The sequence below is a fragment of the Cyanistes caeruleus genome, chromosome 1 (genome assembly GCF_971803275.1).
Source record: "Cyanistes caeruleus chromosome 1, bCyaCae1.hap1.1, whole genome shotgun sequence".
In the NCBI taxonomy this organism is placed as follows: domain Eukaryota; kingdom Metazoa; phylum Chordata; class Aves; order Passeriformes; family Paridae; genus Cyanistes; species Cyanistes caeruleus.
The window spans coordinates 109,679,754-109,694,135 of NC_141701.1; the positions used below are offsets into that span (position 1 = coordinate 109,679,754).

A 14,382-nucleotide genomic window follows, 5' to 3' on the forward strand; every position below is an offset into this window, starting at 1 on the left:
CCCTTTGTTATACTATTATCAATAGATTGAATAAGTGCAAAATTGTTCTTTCTTTCTTGCTTGCTTTCTTGCTTTCTTGCTTTCTTGCTTTCTTGCTTTCTTGCTTTTTCCTGCTTCCTGTAAATTTTCTAATCTGTTCTTGCCTTTGCTTTATTATCCACATAAGCCAAAAATGTTAGTGACTTGCACATAGAATATTTTAGTGAGCCTTGGGTAGTTACTGAGAACTGTTATCCATACATCTCAAAATGCTTTGCAAAGTAGGTGAACATTCATAGTTGCATTTTACAGTTAGCAAAGGGGACCTGAGATATTTTTTCCTCTCCTGAAGTAATGTTCTATGCCACTTTGGTCCTTATTTATTGTAAACCTCTTCCATAAAAATATCATGGAATATTTTTTTCAGGCTTAAATAATCCCTTTCCTAAGGAGAGAAATTATGTGCATAATATATGGCTTCATATAGGTCAGGCCCTGTTTAAATATGCACATTGAAAAAATATTCATGTTGGAGGATGCTAAAATTAAGGAGGTTCACCTTGGATGTTCAGGGGAAAACTGCTGCACCTCTCCAGTGTATTTCAGTATCAAAGGGAGGAATGCAAATCCTGTCTCCTATTTTTTCTTTCTATTTGTTATATCCCAGTTTATGCATAGAACACAGACAGCATGATTTCTTTGTAGGAATGCTTTGAGTAAGTGTGGAGACAACTGTGTGTTAAACCATTTTGCTTGACAGTAACCTATCAAGATGAGAGCAGGCAGTGCTTTTGCCTTGCTTTCAGATCCAAATATGGGCTTATTGCACTGATGTGTTGTGTTACAGAGCATTCTCTTTGCTGGGAGAGAAGGGCTTTTATTTCTTGAGCCTTCTCTGAGTAGAGAAAAAACGTTTACAGAGGATTTCCCCTGAACACGAGGGCCTGTATCTGCCTGTCTTCTCAGCTGGAAAATTTGTTTCACAAGACAAGTAACTGAGCTGAAGGCTAGCTGGGAGGGCAAGCAGATGTTCTTCCTGCAGTTGGAACAGTGTTTTTGTCTTTTCCTATTCTTCACTGTCACCTGTCTCCATTTCATAGTGATGAAGATACCCCTCCTTCCCTGTGCAAAAATGGTCTCATATTGCTCCAAAGTTATATGGTTTGCCTTCCTTTTTTGATGTTTGACAAAATCTCTAAGCCTGGACTGCTTCAGAGGCATTCAAATAATTGCTGTTAGACAGTGGTTTGAAGCTTGATGAAATTTCTGGGTCTGAGCATAAAGTAAAAATAGTTTTTGGTGCTCAAACACTTTGCTAAGTTATATCACATATGTACCTCACTGTAGACAAAGTATTGTAATACTTAGGCAGGCAGGTTTCCATTGTAGGCAAAACTCTGTAACATTTAAGACATGTTTCATTTCAAAATGTCATGAAAGAGATTTTTAGATAATGGAACATCCTGGTTCATTTTGGAATTGTATTTCATTCTGTTACCCAGCATCACATGTTTTGTCTCCACACTTGAAAACAGCTCCCTGAAGGGAAATAGTAATATTGTTAACGACATTAACAGCATATTACAGATAAAAATCTGTATATACAAATGCCACCAGACACCTACATGTACAAATGTACATTGTAGTCCTGCAGTAAAAGCCATGAATAATACTGTAAACATTAGAGGTGAGGGTCTGAAAGCTTGGCCTTATCACTCTGCCTGAAACCAGAGGAAGGCAGAACATTTCAAGTGGAAATTACTAAGAACCTGGGAGATGTTATGATGAGAACAAGGAGATGTAATTCAGTAGCAAGGTATGACTGTTTTTTTCTGTAAAATTAACTATTTTTAAATAAAACTATAAAAAAAACCTCAAAAAGAGATTTTAATATATTCTTAGGGATAAATTTCAGGTGTATCATTAGTTAGCTGCATCTTTGTGAACACTTTACTGATTTCCTTAACTTTTTATTTTGCTATCAGACTTAAAGGAGAAAGTGAGATGATTGTTGGCCAGAATTTTTCTAATCATGAGTTTAATACAAAACTCAGTGTTACTGTGACAACAGTTTTCTAGTTAATACAGTGCATCAGGTTGCTCTCGCCAGCATTTTAATATTTATTAAGTTCCTTCTTTCCTCTTAAATGATCTCAAAAGATCCTCTATCTTGCTTATGTAACACCTGAAACTACAAGACTGGAAGATGGCAACAAATGAATCTGGATGTCTCCCTCAGTGCCACGTTCACGTGTATATGTTCAAAGATGGATGTTTGCCCTGGGCCTTTTTCTATTAACTATTCTCTGCATAGTTAACAGTTTTCATTTTTTTTCCTCTCTGTGCACCATTATCTGTTATGATTTAGTGAACTGTGGAAATTGGGCAGTGCAGTTTTTGTTAATTATTCAATCTGTACATAAAATTTTCCTGCAGAGTGACTGCTATTTTTTTCACAGGTACAATGGGAATGCATTAACCCCAAGTACAAAGCAAAGAAGAAGAACTACAAGAACTCAGGCATTGTCATCCTTAACCAGTGCAAGGTAAATGTATGTTTTGCTCTTTGACTCTTTCTTTTCTAAGCTCTCAGTGATACATTTTTATGGTGCTTGAAACAAAGTGGAACTGCCTCTAGAATAGCAATGGAAACTATCCCCTACAAATAGTAAAGACAAGGACTTGAATCTCAAAAGTGAGTTGACTTCCTGGACTCTCGTTTCATTTCTCTTGCCCTATTCCTGCTTTTGTACAATGGAAAAAACAATGCTAAACTCTATCACCTAAAGACTTGCCAACTTTGTGTGTATCCTTTTTAATGCTTCTGTTATTTTTACAAAATTGCTCTTGTTCCTCCTCAACCAACAGCAAAATTTCCTCTGACTTCCCGCTGAGAAGTTGGTTCTACTTTTTATGTGAATTTTCTGTTCTGTAGGTTTAGAATTTTGATTATTTTTTTCTGTTTATGGTTTTCTTTCTGTCTCAAACTGTATTTAATAATTCTTCCTTTACCTTATTTTTCAGTTGGTCCCTCTCCTCCTTCCAATTTATTTTTTTCAGGCAGTTCTCTTATGTTTTATCAGTACACAGCTAAGTTGAATGTCTTTCTTTCTTGTCTGCAGATCCACAAGATGCATTCTTTCTTAGATTATATCATGGGAGGCTGCCAAATACAGTTTACAGTAAGTGTCTTACTTCTCTAACTTGTTTTGAAGAAAGGGAATCCCCTTAGATACCAATTCATTACTTTCAGAGAAATGACTCTTACATGCCATTCCTTGGTAAATTATTAAATTCTTCTTGCAAAATGTATTAAGGGCCAGTCTTCCTTTCCAGAATGAATCCTCTGTTAAATAAAGCAAGTTGTTTTCCCTGAAACGGTGCCGTATTGAAAGTCACAGAGGGATCCAGCCAGGGGCTTTTCTCTGTCAGCCTGGGGTAAATGCTGGTGTTTCATATCTCTGCCATAGCTACCAAGTAAGGATTTGTGGGGCTCTTCATAAACACAAGAACAGTTTTTTGTGATTCCAGTTAATAAATTAAGAAACACTTAATGTGTGGGTTTGATCATTTTTTTGTAGAATGTATCTAAAAATTAATATACTTAATATAATGTAATATGATGTATCAGTTTTTTCCCGTAGTATAGGAATATGGATTGTGGCTCAGTTCCAATCTGGTTTATGTGATTTCTAATTTATGCCAGCTAAAGGGCTAAAATCTAATGCACAAAGGTAATAGTCTTCTGGAGATATTTTCTTTTCCTGTAGGATCCAGCCCTATTTCTGCTCCCACAAATTCTCAGACACCAGATGCTACTCACATATTCTGTTTCACATTTTCCAGACAAGCCTTCATTTTCCAAAAAGATTTGACAAAAAAATAAAGATTTTTTTATTGTACCAGAAAGTTCCAGCAGCAGCTATAGACAATAGTGAATTGTCTTCTTGCGTACAGATCAGCTTTTTCAAGTGTTAAACATGGACTTTGCCTGTACTCATCACAAACTCATCGGATAACATCCAGAACTGAGGGCTCTGTTTTGGTTTTGAAGGCAATACCTTCTGCAGTGGACTAAGAACTTTATAATTGTATTCTCTTGTATAAAGTGTACTGTGTAATTACCTCTCTGCCTTACCTGGCTACTGCTTCTTTTATCCTCATGTACTAGCAATGCACATTTCTCCTTCACGTCTGAAACTTGGCAGTCACCGGAAACCCCTTTAATTTATCTTTACTGACATTTCCTCCCTAAAATATGACTGGAAGAACTCAATTATCAAATGTATTCAAAGTCATCATCAGAAAGACATTAATGCCTTCATGTTATATTTGAAAGTCTTTTTTAATTAGGGCATGTGGTTAGGCACATGGAAAGACCAGTTAATAAGTATTTCCCACAACTCCAGCTCAAGAACAGGAGCACTGCTGCCATTAGAAAGTATCTAGGGATTTACATATTAAGTTACAGCTTTTCAAACTCCAGTTCTTCAGAACTGTTTTCCAATGGAAGAGCAAGTTCTTAGTGCAAGAAAGGGTTATGGCAATTTGCTTGCCTTTTATTTACTTGTTACAGGTTTCCTATTAGCAGGCTGCGAAACATAAGTTTAAAAGTGGTAGGGAAAATGGGTTAAAGTGGATAGTGGCTTCTACTGTATTTTAATGTATTTTATTTTACTAAAGTGAAACAAAATAGTTGGTAATAGAAAGCTTAAGCAAGCTAATCTTCAAGGACAGGCAGTGAGGACATAAAGGAAATGAAAGATTCATTGTACTGTCAGCCACAGAGATCCCTGAATTACTGTTGCCCTTAATGGTAAATCCACAGTATTGTGTAAGCTCGTCACTATCAATTTTCAACCTTCACGGACCCAGGGTAAGCCATTGTGATGTCTCTGTACCTATGGCTGTCTGTGTGTATAACTTAGTGGTTCTACCTATAAACATTGTGACAAACTGGCTTTCCACATGTTTTCCTTCACTCTTCTTCCAGCAGTCCTCAGCACAGGCTGGTTGTGAGATGTGGTGTTGTTTCCCAAAATGAATGCTGCAGTAGTCTCTGAAACAAATGGGTGCAGCCTACTGGGGAGATATTCCATTCTCCCTTGCTTTCTGCATGCATTGTATAATCTCTTCACATAGTCCTAATCTGATTAATTCAGACCCCTGAAACAGAGGAGACCTGTTCCTTGGGCTTTCCCAGATTTCCTTTTTTTTAACTATAATGGATTTGTGATTGTATAAAACTCCTGATATGTGTATTGTTGTTGTCATTGTCCCAGTATTAATGTGATTTCTGTTGAGCTCATGCTGTGTACAGGCAGTATGATACAACTGTGGTTTGAAAGGGCACTTGCTGAGGGAGGGAAATTGGGATGCTACACACACATTTGATAACAAAAAGCTGTAATATGATGTACCTGGTAATTTAAAGCACTAATGAAAGCTTTGGTAACATCACGCTGTGTGTTCTTGGGATACTTTGTACCTTGATTGTAGAAACATAGTTTGTAGTTCGAAGGAATGTCTCTGAAAAATGAAAGTAAACTTTTCCTTCGCTTTAAAACCAGTTATTAAGAAGCTTTCATCTATAGAGATCAATAGTGCTGATTCCAGCTCGCTATTTTTATGCCCAGTTTATTGCCAAACACTGTATCTCTTATCAGTACCCTGCTGCAGAAGAAATGTTCAGAGGTTGGCAGTGCAAATGGGTCTGTAGTCTGAAGACATTTTCATCACTTTAGGAAATACAGCAGAAAGGATGTGTAACATGTATAAAAGGAACTGTAATAGGAAGATATATTGGACAGATGCTCTCTCAGGCAGGTCACAGTATTGGGCAGCCTGATTTGTTGCTGACAGATCTAGCAGGAGGTCCCAGCTATGTAGGATGTTTTGCGTGTGGTGAAAATCACCCTTTTACAAGTCTGAGCAAAAAAAAAGAAGCTGGTACTGAATGTAATTATTGCTCTGCTATGCTCTTATTTAGCTGAGGGAAGATGGCTGCTACACTGGAGCTGATACAGTTAAAGATACACTGATAAAAATCAAATGTACGCACTATGAGAAAGATTCCTACTTTACTGCCCAAAAGATAAGCTCAGCTGTGATATTAGCATAACTTCTGTCATATATTAACTTATTTTTACAAGTCCTTATTCAATGTATTTGCACAAGGCCTTGGTCCTGTTGGGTTATGCTAAGGGAGCAGAGCTCTGCATTGTTATTTTGGAATCGTGGCAATTTACAGCGGTCATCTTTCTTATAAGCTCTCCCTGTGGGAGTCAAACAGAGATTTGGATCAAATTCAAGCACACTGCATCCAAGCACAAATATTCATAAATTCTTCATCACAGGAAATTAGGATACTTTTTTACTTATCAGCAGACCTCTACTGCAAGGACCATTTCCAAAAAGGAAGCTTGTTACAGGAAGTTCTTTTCTTTTGCTTTCCCAAACACTAGCCACAGGCTTTTTTCCAAGTTCATGAAACCCACTCCTTATTCCTACTCTGTGTTCTTGATTTCATTTCCAAAGCAGTTAGCCATAAAGGAAGGTTTGTCCAGTTCTGTTTGATGTGTCACTAAAGTCCTATTAATGTGTTTTAGTATTTTGAGATTGTCAGTAAAAACACCTGCTTTTAACAATTTTACAGGAAACCCCTTTGTTTCCCTATCATACAGTGGCATTTTTGCACCTTCTATTATCAAATTAAAGTTGAATTAATATCAGAGAAAATATACTTACTTTTAAAGAAATATGCATCCCTTGAATAAGATTTTCTACAAATAAATTTCCCAAAACTAAGCTAGTCCATACAAGCATTCATGGATTTATCTTGGGTTTCACAAACCACTAGTGTTGCTTTCTTCCTCGGTTAAATATGTGTAGTGTTCCTCAGTTATGTGCCCTTGCAAGTGAAGTCATGAGAGGTTCTCCATTGATTTATTCAAGTTAAATCCAGATACCATTTTTGGAAAAAGAACTGTGTGGAAAACAAACTCAGTGCTTTGGTGCCTGAACAGCGAGTAGGAAGCAGAGGTGAAAGATTACTCTTATTTGCAAGCCAAAAAGCTCATCTCTCTCCTGACTGGATGTGGTGAGGTGCCAGGGGTTCATAAATGATCAAGGCAAAGAGGGGATTTCCAAGCCTACTAGAGGCTGGTTTGTGCAGCTAAAATATAGAGGTGGGAAATCAGAACCAGTGGAGGAAAACCACGTTGGGTTGACCTAGTACGATATTTCCCTTTCACTTTTTAGCAACAAAAATAAGTTTCAGAAGGGCTGTGTAAATTTTTTAAGGAAGCATGAAAATGTCATGTTTCATTTTCATTTTGAAGCTGCATAAAGTAGTGTTCCCTGTGCCAAGCAGAGGCTGCAGCTGAGGAAGCTGAACATTTGCAAGAGCAAGCTGTGCCTTCAAAGTTCTTTTTGCAGCCTTTAGCAAGACCCTTTCTTACCTTTCAGCTACACTGTAGAACTGAAATCTGAACTTGCTGCATTTGTCTATCGAATATTCAGATGTAATGGGTTTTTTAGAGGAATAGGTTATTGGACACAAGGACATTTTATAAATGGCTTTGTTCCCTCTGTAAGACCCTTGGGATTCTTGTTGCTTCTTTTAGGAATTCCTATAAAGCAGCATCACAAATTCAGCAGAGGACTTTCTGATCCATAACAAAGGAAGATGCATGCCAGAGCCTACCTTCAGTGAGAAGAAATTTAAGGAACATTTTAAAAGGGAGAAATTAATTTTAAGATGATTTATTAATACTTGCTTTTGCATTGACTGCTTCCCACACTCTTTGCTAAGGTTTTTTTCAGAAACAACAACAACAAAAAAATCTTTGCAGGATTCAAGTTTTATTTTTCACCCTGCAGCTCATGTTTAATCTTGCTATCAACTGTGAAATTGGGAGGGTTAATTATTTATTGCTTGGATGTTTTGAAGAGAAAAGATACCAGACAAGCAATATCCACTACTACAGCCACAGTAAGGATTAAAATAGCTAAGAAATGTCCCTAATTGGAGTTCTAATTTATAGTTTTAGTAGGACTTGTAACTCTCTACGGATATTCTTGCTGCAAAGCTTTTATGTCCTGAACATCACCTGAGCTGGAATAATTTAATTAAATATGAAAACCTAGGGATAGTTAATTTGATTCATTTTTATTAGAACATAATATTCCCCATAGAATAGCAATGCAGGTAATTTTTTATCTAATTATGCCATTTTAGTTTTATTATCTCTTATTTTATAAACTATCATTTGTTTCTACATATATTTACCAGTACAATCCTAATTCCAATTTCATTAAGTACACTGTAAAATGACCTTTGCTGAGAGGCTGCTGTCTCTTTGCTGCAGCAGATTATTTCTGGTAAAGATATATAGTTGATGTAGGTGTTTTTATGCTCAGAAGAGCTCTGCCAGACATTGACTTCCCTTCTTTTCCAGGTAGCTATAGATTTCACTGCATCGAACGGCGATCCGAGGAACAGCTGCTCGCTGCACTACATCCACCCCTACCAGCCCAATGAGTACCTGAAAGCTTTGGTAGCTGTTGGGGAGATTTGCCAAGACTATGACAGGTAAATAACCACGTTTGATTACAGAGTTGTCTTTAGAAAGTGTTTTCACAGTGTGAAATTAATGACTGCCTGTGGCTGGCTGCAGAGGCTCCGTGTTCAGGCATTTACGAGGAATGACTGCACGTCACAAAGATTAGTCTGCCTCAACCTGCTTTTGGGAGTGACACTGGGTTTAGATTAGTTTCATGATAAAGAAAGGCACAGTTCTTGGCTGTTTGGCTGATTTGTGTGTGTTAAGTTTCAGGTTTGTATTCTCATGTTAAAGTTGCATGTTAGAGTGGATTTTTCATGTGTTGAAGATTAACAACTTGGAGCCAGTTTTGCAGATGCTGGCAGCATCCTTTCTGATACACTTGGGAGTCTGTGTCCCATTCTACTGAAGAGTGTTCCTGAGACATTGTCTTTGAAACTGAATTTGTAGTCACTTAAACTGCTTATTGATGATGTCTATTATTAGAAGTAAACCCATGGTCTTTTTTCAGTGTTCTCCTGGCCTATTGAACATTGCACTCCCTTCTGAAATATATGTTGAAGGGTAGTGTGGGTACACAACATGCCTTTAAATAAACATATGCAAGTAATTGGACCAAATATGCTTTGATTACATTATGTACTTCTATTGCTTTCAAATAGGCTGCCTGCTTCTATCAAATTAATTGCCCATTATTTAATTTATTAAATTACCAAGTGCAATTTAGCTACCAAGTGCATTTCCTTTAAATATTCTTTCTCTGGTGGTGAGACACAGTATCTTACACAGCTGTTCTTTCTAATATTTGCACATATGAGAGGTGTCCACTCACCAGTTTGCCATATGTAAATGCCAGATCTCAAGAAAACAATGGTATTTCCAGTCAAATTTGAGTTATATTTTCTGTATAAATTGTGGAGTGACGACAGACTATGGTTTGCATGTTACATGTTGCATATACCAACTAGCCTGCTCAGAGGCACTTGCATTTGCATGGTAATGAAATGTCTTCTCAAAGAATGACAAAAATACGCTTCTCATATGAGTTCTGTAAGAATTTGGTGGTCAGATTTAGTCAATGAGTCTGAGAAAATTAATATTTTATTGTAAGTGAGCTGAGAATTCCCCAGTGATTATGCAGTAATTTAATAATTATTAGCAGTAATTCAGACTATTAGTAAACTTCAAAAAATAGGGAAAGGAGTAAAAAGGGCTGGTTTATACACACAGAATTTTTGATTTTATCACTTAAGTTGTATATTTTTAGAAAATTAAATAGTTAAGTGGCATAGTCCCTTCTATACAGAGATATTAACTCCAAATCAGTATTTTTCTCTCAATAGGTGTATTTCAATCAGTACCAAAAAAAATAGCCAGTTATTTTTTAAATGGAATCATCAGCATCATTCTGTTCTATTGTGCTGCAGAAAATGCCTATTGATGCTAATCAGCACAACTGAGGGTCTGTGAGCTATGAACTAGGACTGAACAAAAGCCAGTTGTTTTCCCATGAAGATGTCACCTCTTGGTCATGTGTTTGACATGTACATGTTCTCAAGTTGCAGCACTATCAATATATTCCCATGGACAAGTTGATTCAACATGGCCAGTGCTTTCTGATCAAAATGTCAAGTGTGGACCTTTTCTTCATACTTGCACATTTTGAATCCAGTAAATTGGAAAAGAGAATTTCGAATTTTTCAAAAGAAGGAAAGAAATTAGGGGAGCAAACCTTCACACAAAATGAGGGTTCTTTATAGACCTTTTTTGTGTTGAGTTGCAGCCTTTGTATGTCTGAGTAAATACAACCATATTTAAGCAATATAAGCAAATACAAAGCAAATCTTCTATATATACACTTAAAAAAACCCCCATAAATTCAGTAAAAATCTGAAATGCAGTGCAGATCCATAACTGCTCCAGTAAGCCCAGTTGTGCTTCAGATAATGGAGCAGGACATCTGTTTCCAGATTAAGACAAACTAGAGGTAAAAAGAAACAGACTTGCTGAACCTAAGGGCTGTTTAGAGCCAGAGTGTCACCATTTGCTTGGGGTCGTGTGTATACTAAGATTAGAATATGAGATCACACAAAGGCAGTGCTCTTATGTGAAGTTTTATAGTTTGTACCCATCAATTATCTTAAATAGACAAAACCAGCTGATTTCAATCCAAATCAAGAAAAATAGAGTGGTTTTAACTCACTCTCAGGATTAATATTTGCATCAAATGAAAGAATAAATGATTAAAGTAAAATCTGTTGTTTGCAATACTTTTTGCATTCCAGTAGCTGAGCTGTAGAATTCTAAGTACTTTTGCTACTTATATAAGTAGACTGCTTTTTTAAATTGTAAAAAAACCCCACAAACCCGTATGGTTATTATTTAAAATACTTCTTTCATTAGAAACATACAAATTTATTTGTATTTTGGGAAGAATTGGATTGGCAAGTAATACATAGAGAGACTACACTGAAAATGCAAAAGTTTCTTTTATAAACTCTAGGTAGTTCGATCAATCAAGCCAAATCTTCTTATAATCTATGTTTCTGTACATATCAGCCTAACAGAATTCATCTGTAAGCAATTAATGCTCAAAATTAAGTGTTGCCTCACATCCCTAGGTACGAGTGGAATAAACCCTGCTCGTCCAAAAGCACTTTTATCTGTATGGTTCAGAGATTGCTGAGAGAGTTAAATGAGTAGCACCGTTTTGCATAGTTAAGCGTGAAAGAATAAGATTCGTTCTTTTATCAGCAATATTCAGAGAATGAGAGAGACACTGATTATTATCCTGATTGTAGAATTGCTGCAGTCCTGTAGGAATAGGCCAATCTGATAATGATACGGGAAATGGAAGAGCTGTTCACCTGCACAAAATACTTAATACTTTATCTATATGGTAGAATTGTTTCAGGCTATAACAACGTTCTTCATACGAGAGAAGATAGAGTATGTAGGTGATATAACCAGTGGCTAAGCAACAGCAGCAGTGGATCATAAAGGAAGGAGAAACATTCATTAGTTTTAAGGAATTATATTCTGAAATGTAGTTGGAAAAACTGGAAAGGGGAAAACAAAAGCTTAAAAATAATCAGACAGCTTCATGGAGAGGAATTTATTTTAAGATAAATGACTCATGAATGTTTAAAAAGAACCTCATGAAGTAATAAGCGATAAATACGTATTTCTGTTTAAATATTTTCAGAAGCTTTCTTTTAATATAAAAGTTTTATCACTGGTATAATTTTAGCTTGAAATTGTGCAAGTCTACTCCACCTTTTTTAACAGAGAAATGGGTGAAAAATGTGAAAAACCATTAGGCACTGAAGTGCTTAATATTAAAAGATCTGCTTCTGTATCATTTCATGTTTATTTTTTTACCTCAGTAATTTCTGTATTGAGTTCTCTGTATCAGAAGTAAAATAAAATTGTTTCTGATGACCAACAATACCAGCCTAGCCAGGATCCTGAAAAATCAGTTGATCACTACTATATATGCATATATTCCCTCGACATGTTTTGCACAATGAGTTAGCAAGCTGTCGTAAAGCAGATGGGGATAAGCCCAACTGTCTGTGCTGGCTTAGGGCTTCTAACCTTCAACAACTCTGGCTGAACAATGGTTTTGTCCCCCGATTTGTTTTGGAGCCTGGTGGAGACCCCTTCAAGAGAATGCTGTTTTCAAAGGGTAGGTAGCAGGTTTCTTTGCTGGTTGAATACCCAGATATGAGGAAAGGCAAACTCATTCAACAGCTGAAATAAAGGATCTGCAACTAAAAGCTTATAAAAGCCATGAAGCTCTCTTAAGTTATATCATAATTTTGAATGTGTCTTGTTCTGCATGGCAGCTCTTCCCCAAAGCTTTTCAATTTGTATCATAAAACTGCGCCCTGCTTGGCATGGAGCAACAACACCATTTTGGAAGCCAGAGAAGCCTGTGGTGAAACTGGGGAATCAGGGAACATTTGCTTTCCCCTTTGTCCCAGTATAATCTCTGACCATGTCCTGACTGCAAGTCAGGACCTGAACTACTTCTTTGTATATAAAACTAGAGTTCTACTCCGGTGTGTATATTAATTTATAAGTATGCATATAACATAGAGGTATTAAATATACTTTTTTAGAGTATTAATACAGAGCCATTCAGTAAAAATGTGCTGTTTACATCTTCCCTCTGTGCAGAGCAAAGCCATAAGTCACAGTAACAACAGTGCACACAGTTTATTAAAATGGCTGGTGCTTTGATCCTAATGATTTGTTTTACCAGTGCTGGAATACAAGTAGTCATGAGTGTAGCTCATCTTCCATTCTGCAGTGATTGCTGCTTCTATCAAAGGAAAAATGGGCTGGAATGGGACTGCAAATAGCTTGTTTGTAAGGATAAATGTTTTACTAGTACACAATGCTAAAGGCTGAAATCCTTCCTAAATGATCTTACGTTATTGCAAATTTTAATGATGTTATTGTGGGTGAAACCCATGGCAGGTCTTGCAAATCTGCTCCTCACTTCAAAATCTGATTTCTACAGTTAGTAGTTTTTCTTTTGCTTGTGCTTATTAAGAAAATTGTTAAATTACATTAAATATTTATCTTTGCATTAAAACTTCTGAATCAGCAAGACACTAAAGCTTATTATCTAATCCCATTGAATTCAGTCTGACTCAAGAAAATCCTGAGGTATTATGCAAAGTATAGATGGCATTAAATGGAATTAAGAGTTTTACTGAATTTGAACTTTATTATTAATTGTTTGCCTCACACACAAATGTCCAGTGCCTCCCATTTACCTGGTTGATTTTTTTGATTTTTTTTTTTCTACACCTAGTTCTATACTTGCGCATACATTCAGAATTCTAAATTGGATTAATAAAAAGCATTCACAAAAAAGTAGGAGAATCAGTTTTTTTGTGGTCAAATCAATACTCATTCATTGAAAAATACAGGGTTAGGTGTACTTTATCAAATTTTAATGCTTTTATTGCATTATCAAATGTAAAACCATTTACTGCACTGGATATTTGTGGAACTTCCCATTCTTGATGGGCCATCCCCATTCTTACCTAGGCACTTAATGCATGATTCCATATATTTGACCACATAGTTTTGTAACATCCTGTATAATTGATCTTCGTTTTATTCAAAATCTGTTTCAAAATAGTCTTAGTTCTAAATTATTTTAAATCGCTGTTTATTTATTCACTCTTAAAGATATTGCAGATCTTTCTTCAGTTTCAAGAGCTCTTGAAACACATGGAAGATAAACTCTGTTTCCTGACACTAATGTTTTCTTTTCATTTAGGCAAATAGTCTCCTTAACTCTAAATCCTCAAATAGCTCCTTGAAAGCGACATTCACACTGAGATCATATGTTAACAAATAAACTGCTTGCTGGACTAGCAACCTCCCCAAAGGCCACTAATGAACAAAGAGTACATTATTCCTGCAAAGGGCAGAAATAACTTATGTACAGAGCTCTACAAAATACTTAAGAATGAAAATTTAGAAACCAGGCCACATTCCACAAAAGACGTGAAACTCCTGAAAGTGTCCTGAAAACTGAAGTCAGTCTGAGTTGCATCATTACCTTCTGTGAACAATTAATTGCAGCAGTTGCTGAGTAAATGCAAAAATTACTCTTTATGGTTTCTTTTTGAAATTTTAGGCCTGAGCAAGTATGTTCACTATGATTGAAAACTCTATGTAAGTCCTTCCTTCCCTGTAAACTGCACTTCAAACTTTAAAAGGAAAAAAAATGAAAGGAGAAAATAAAAGGACCAGGGTTCCCAGCCCATCATGTTGCTTTTGGTGTAGTTCTAAGACGTGAAAAAAATATAAGCCT

At 36.3% G+C, this 14,382-nt stretch overlaps 1 protein-coding gene across 4 annotated transcripts in view; it reads left to right on the plus strand.

Moving 5' to 3' along the window:
• CPNE4 (copine 4) overlaps positions 1 to 14,382 on the plus strand; it is a 268,547-nt gene that overhangs the window by 221,491 nt on the left and 32,674 nt on the right. For all 4 annotated transcript variants that reach the window (XM_086849429.1, XM_086849453.1, XM_086849437.1 and 1 more), the window contains 3 exons: positions 2,439 to 2,525; positions 3,102 to 3,161; positions 8,439 to 8,572. In XM_086849429.1, the coding sequence (XP_086705555.1) occupies positions 2,439 to 2,525; positions 3,102 to 3,161; positions 8,439 to 8,572 (281 nt within the window). The remainder of the gene's footprint in view (positions 1 to 2,438; positions 2,526 to 3,101; positions 3,162 to 8,438; positions 8,573 to 14,382) is intronic.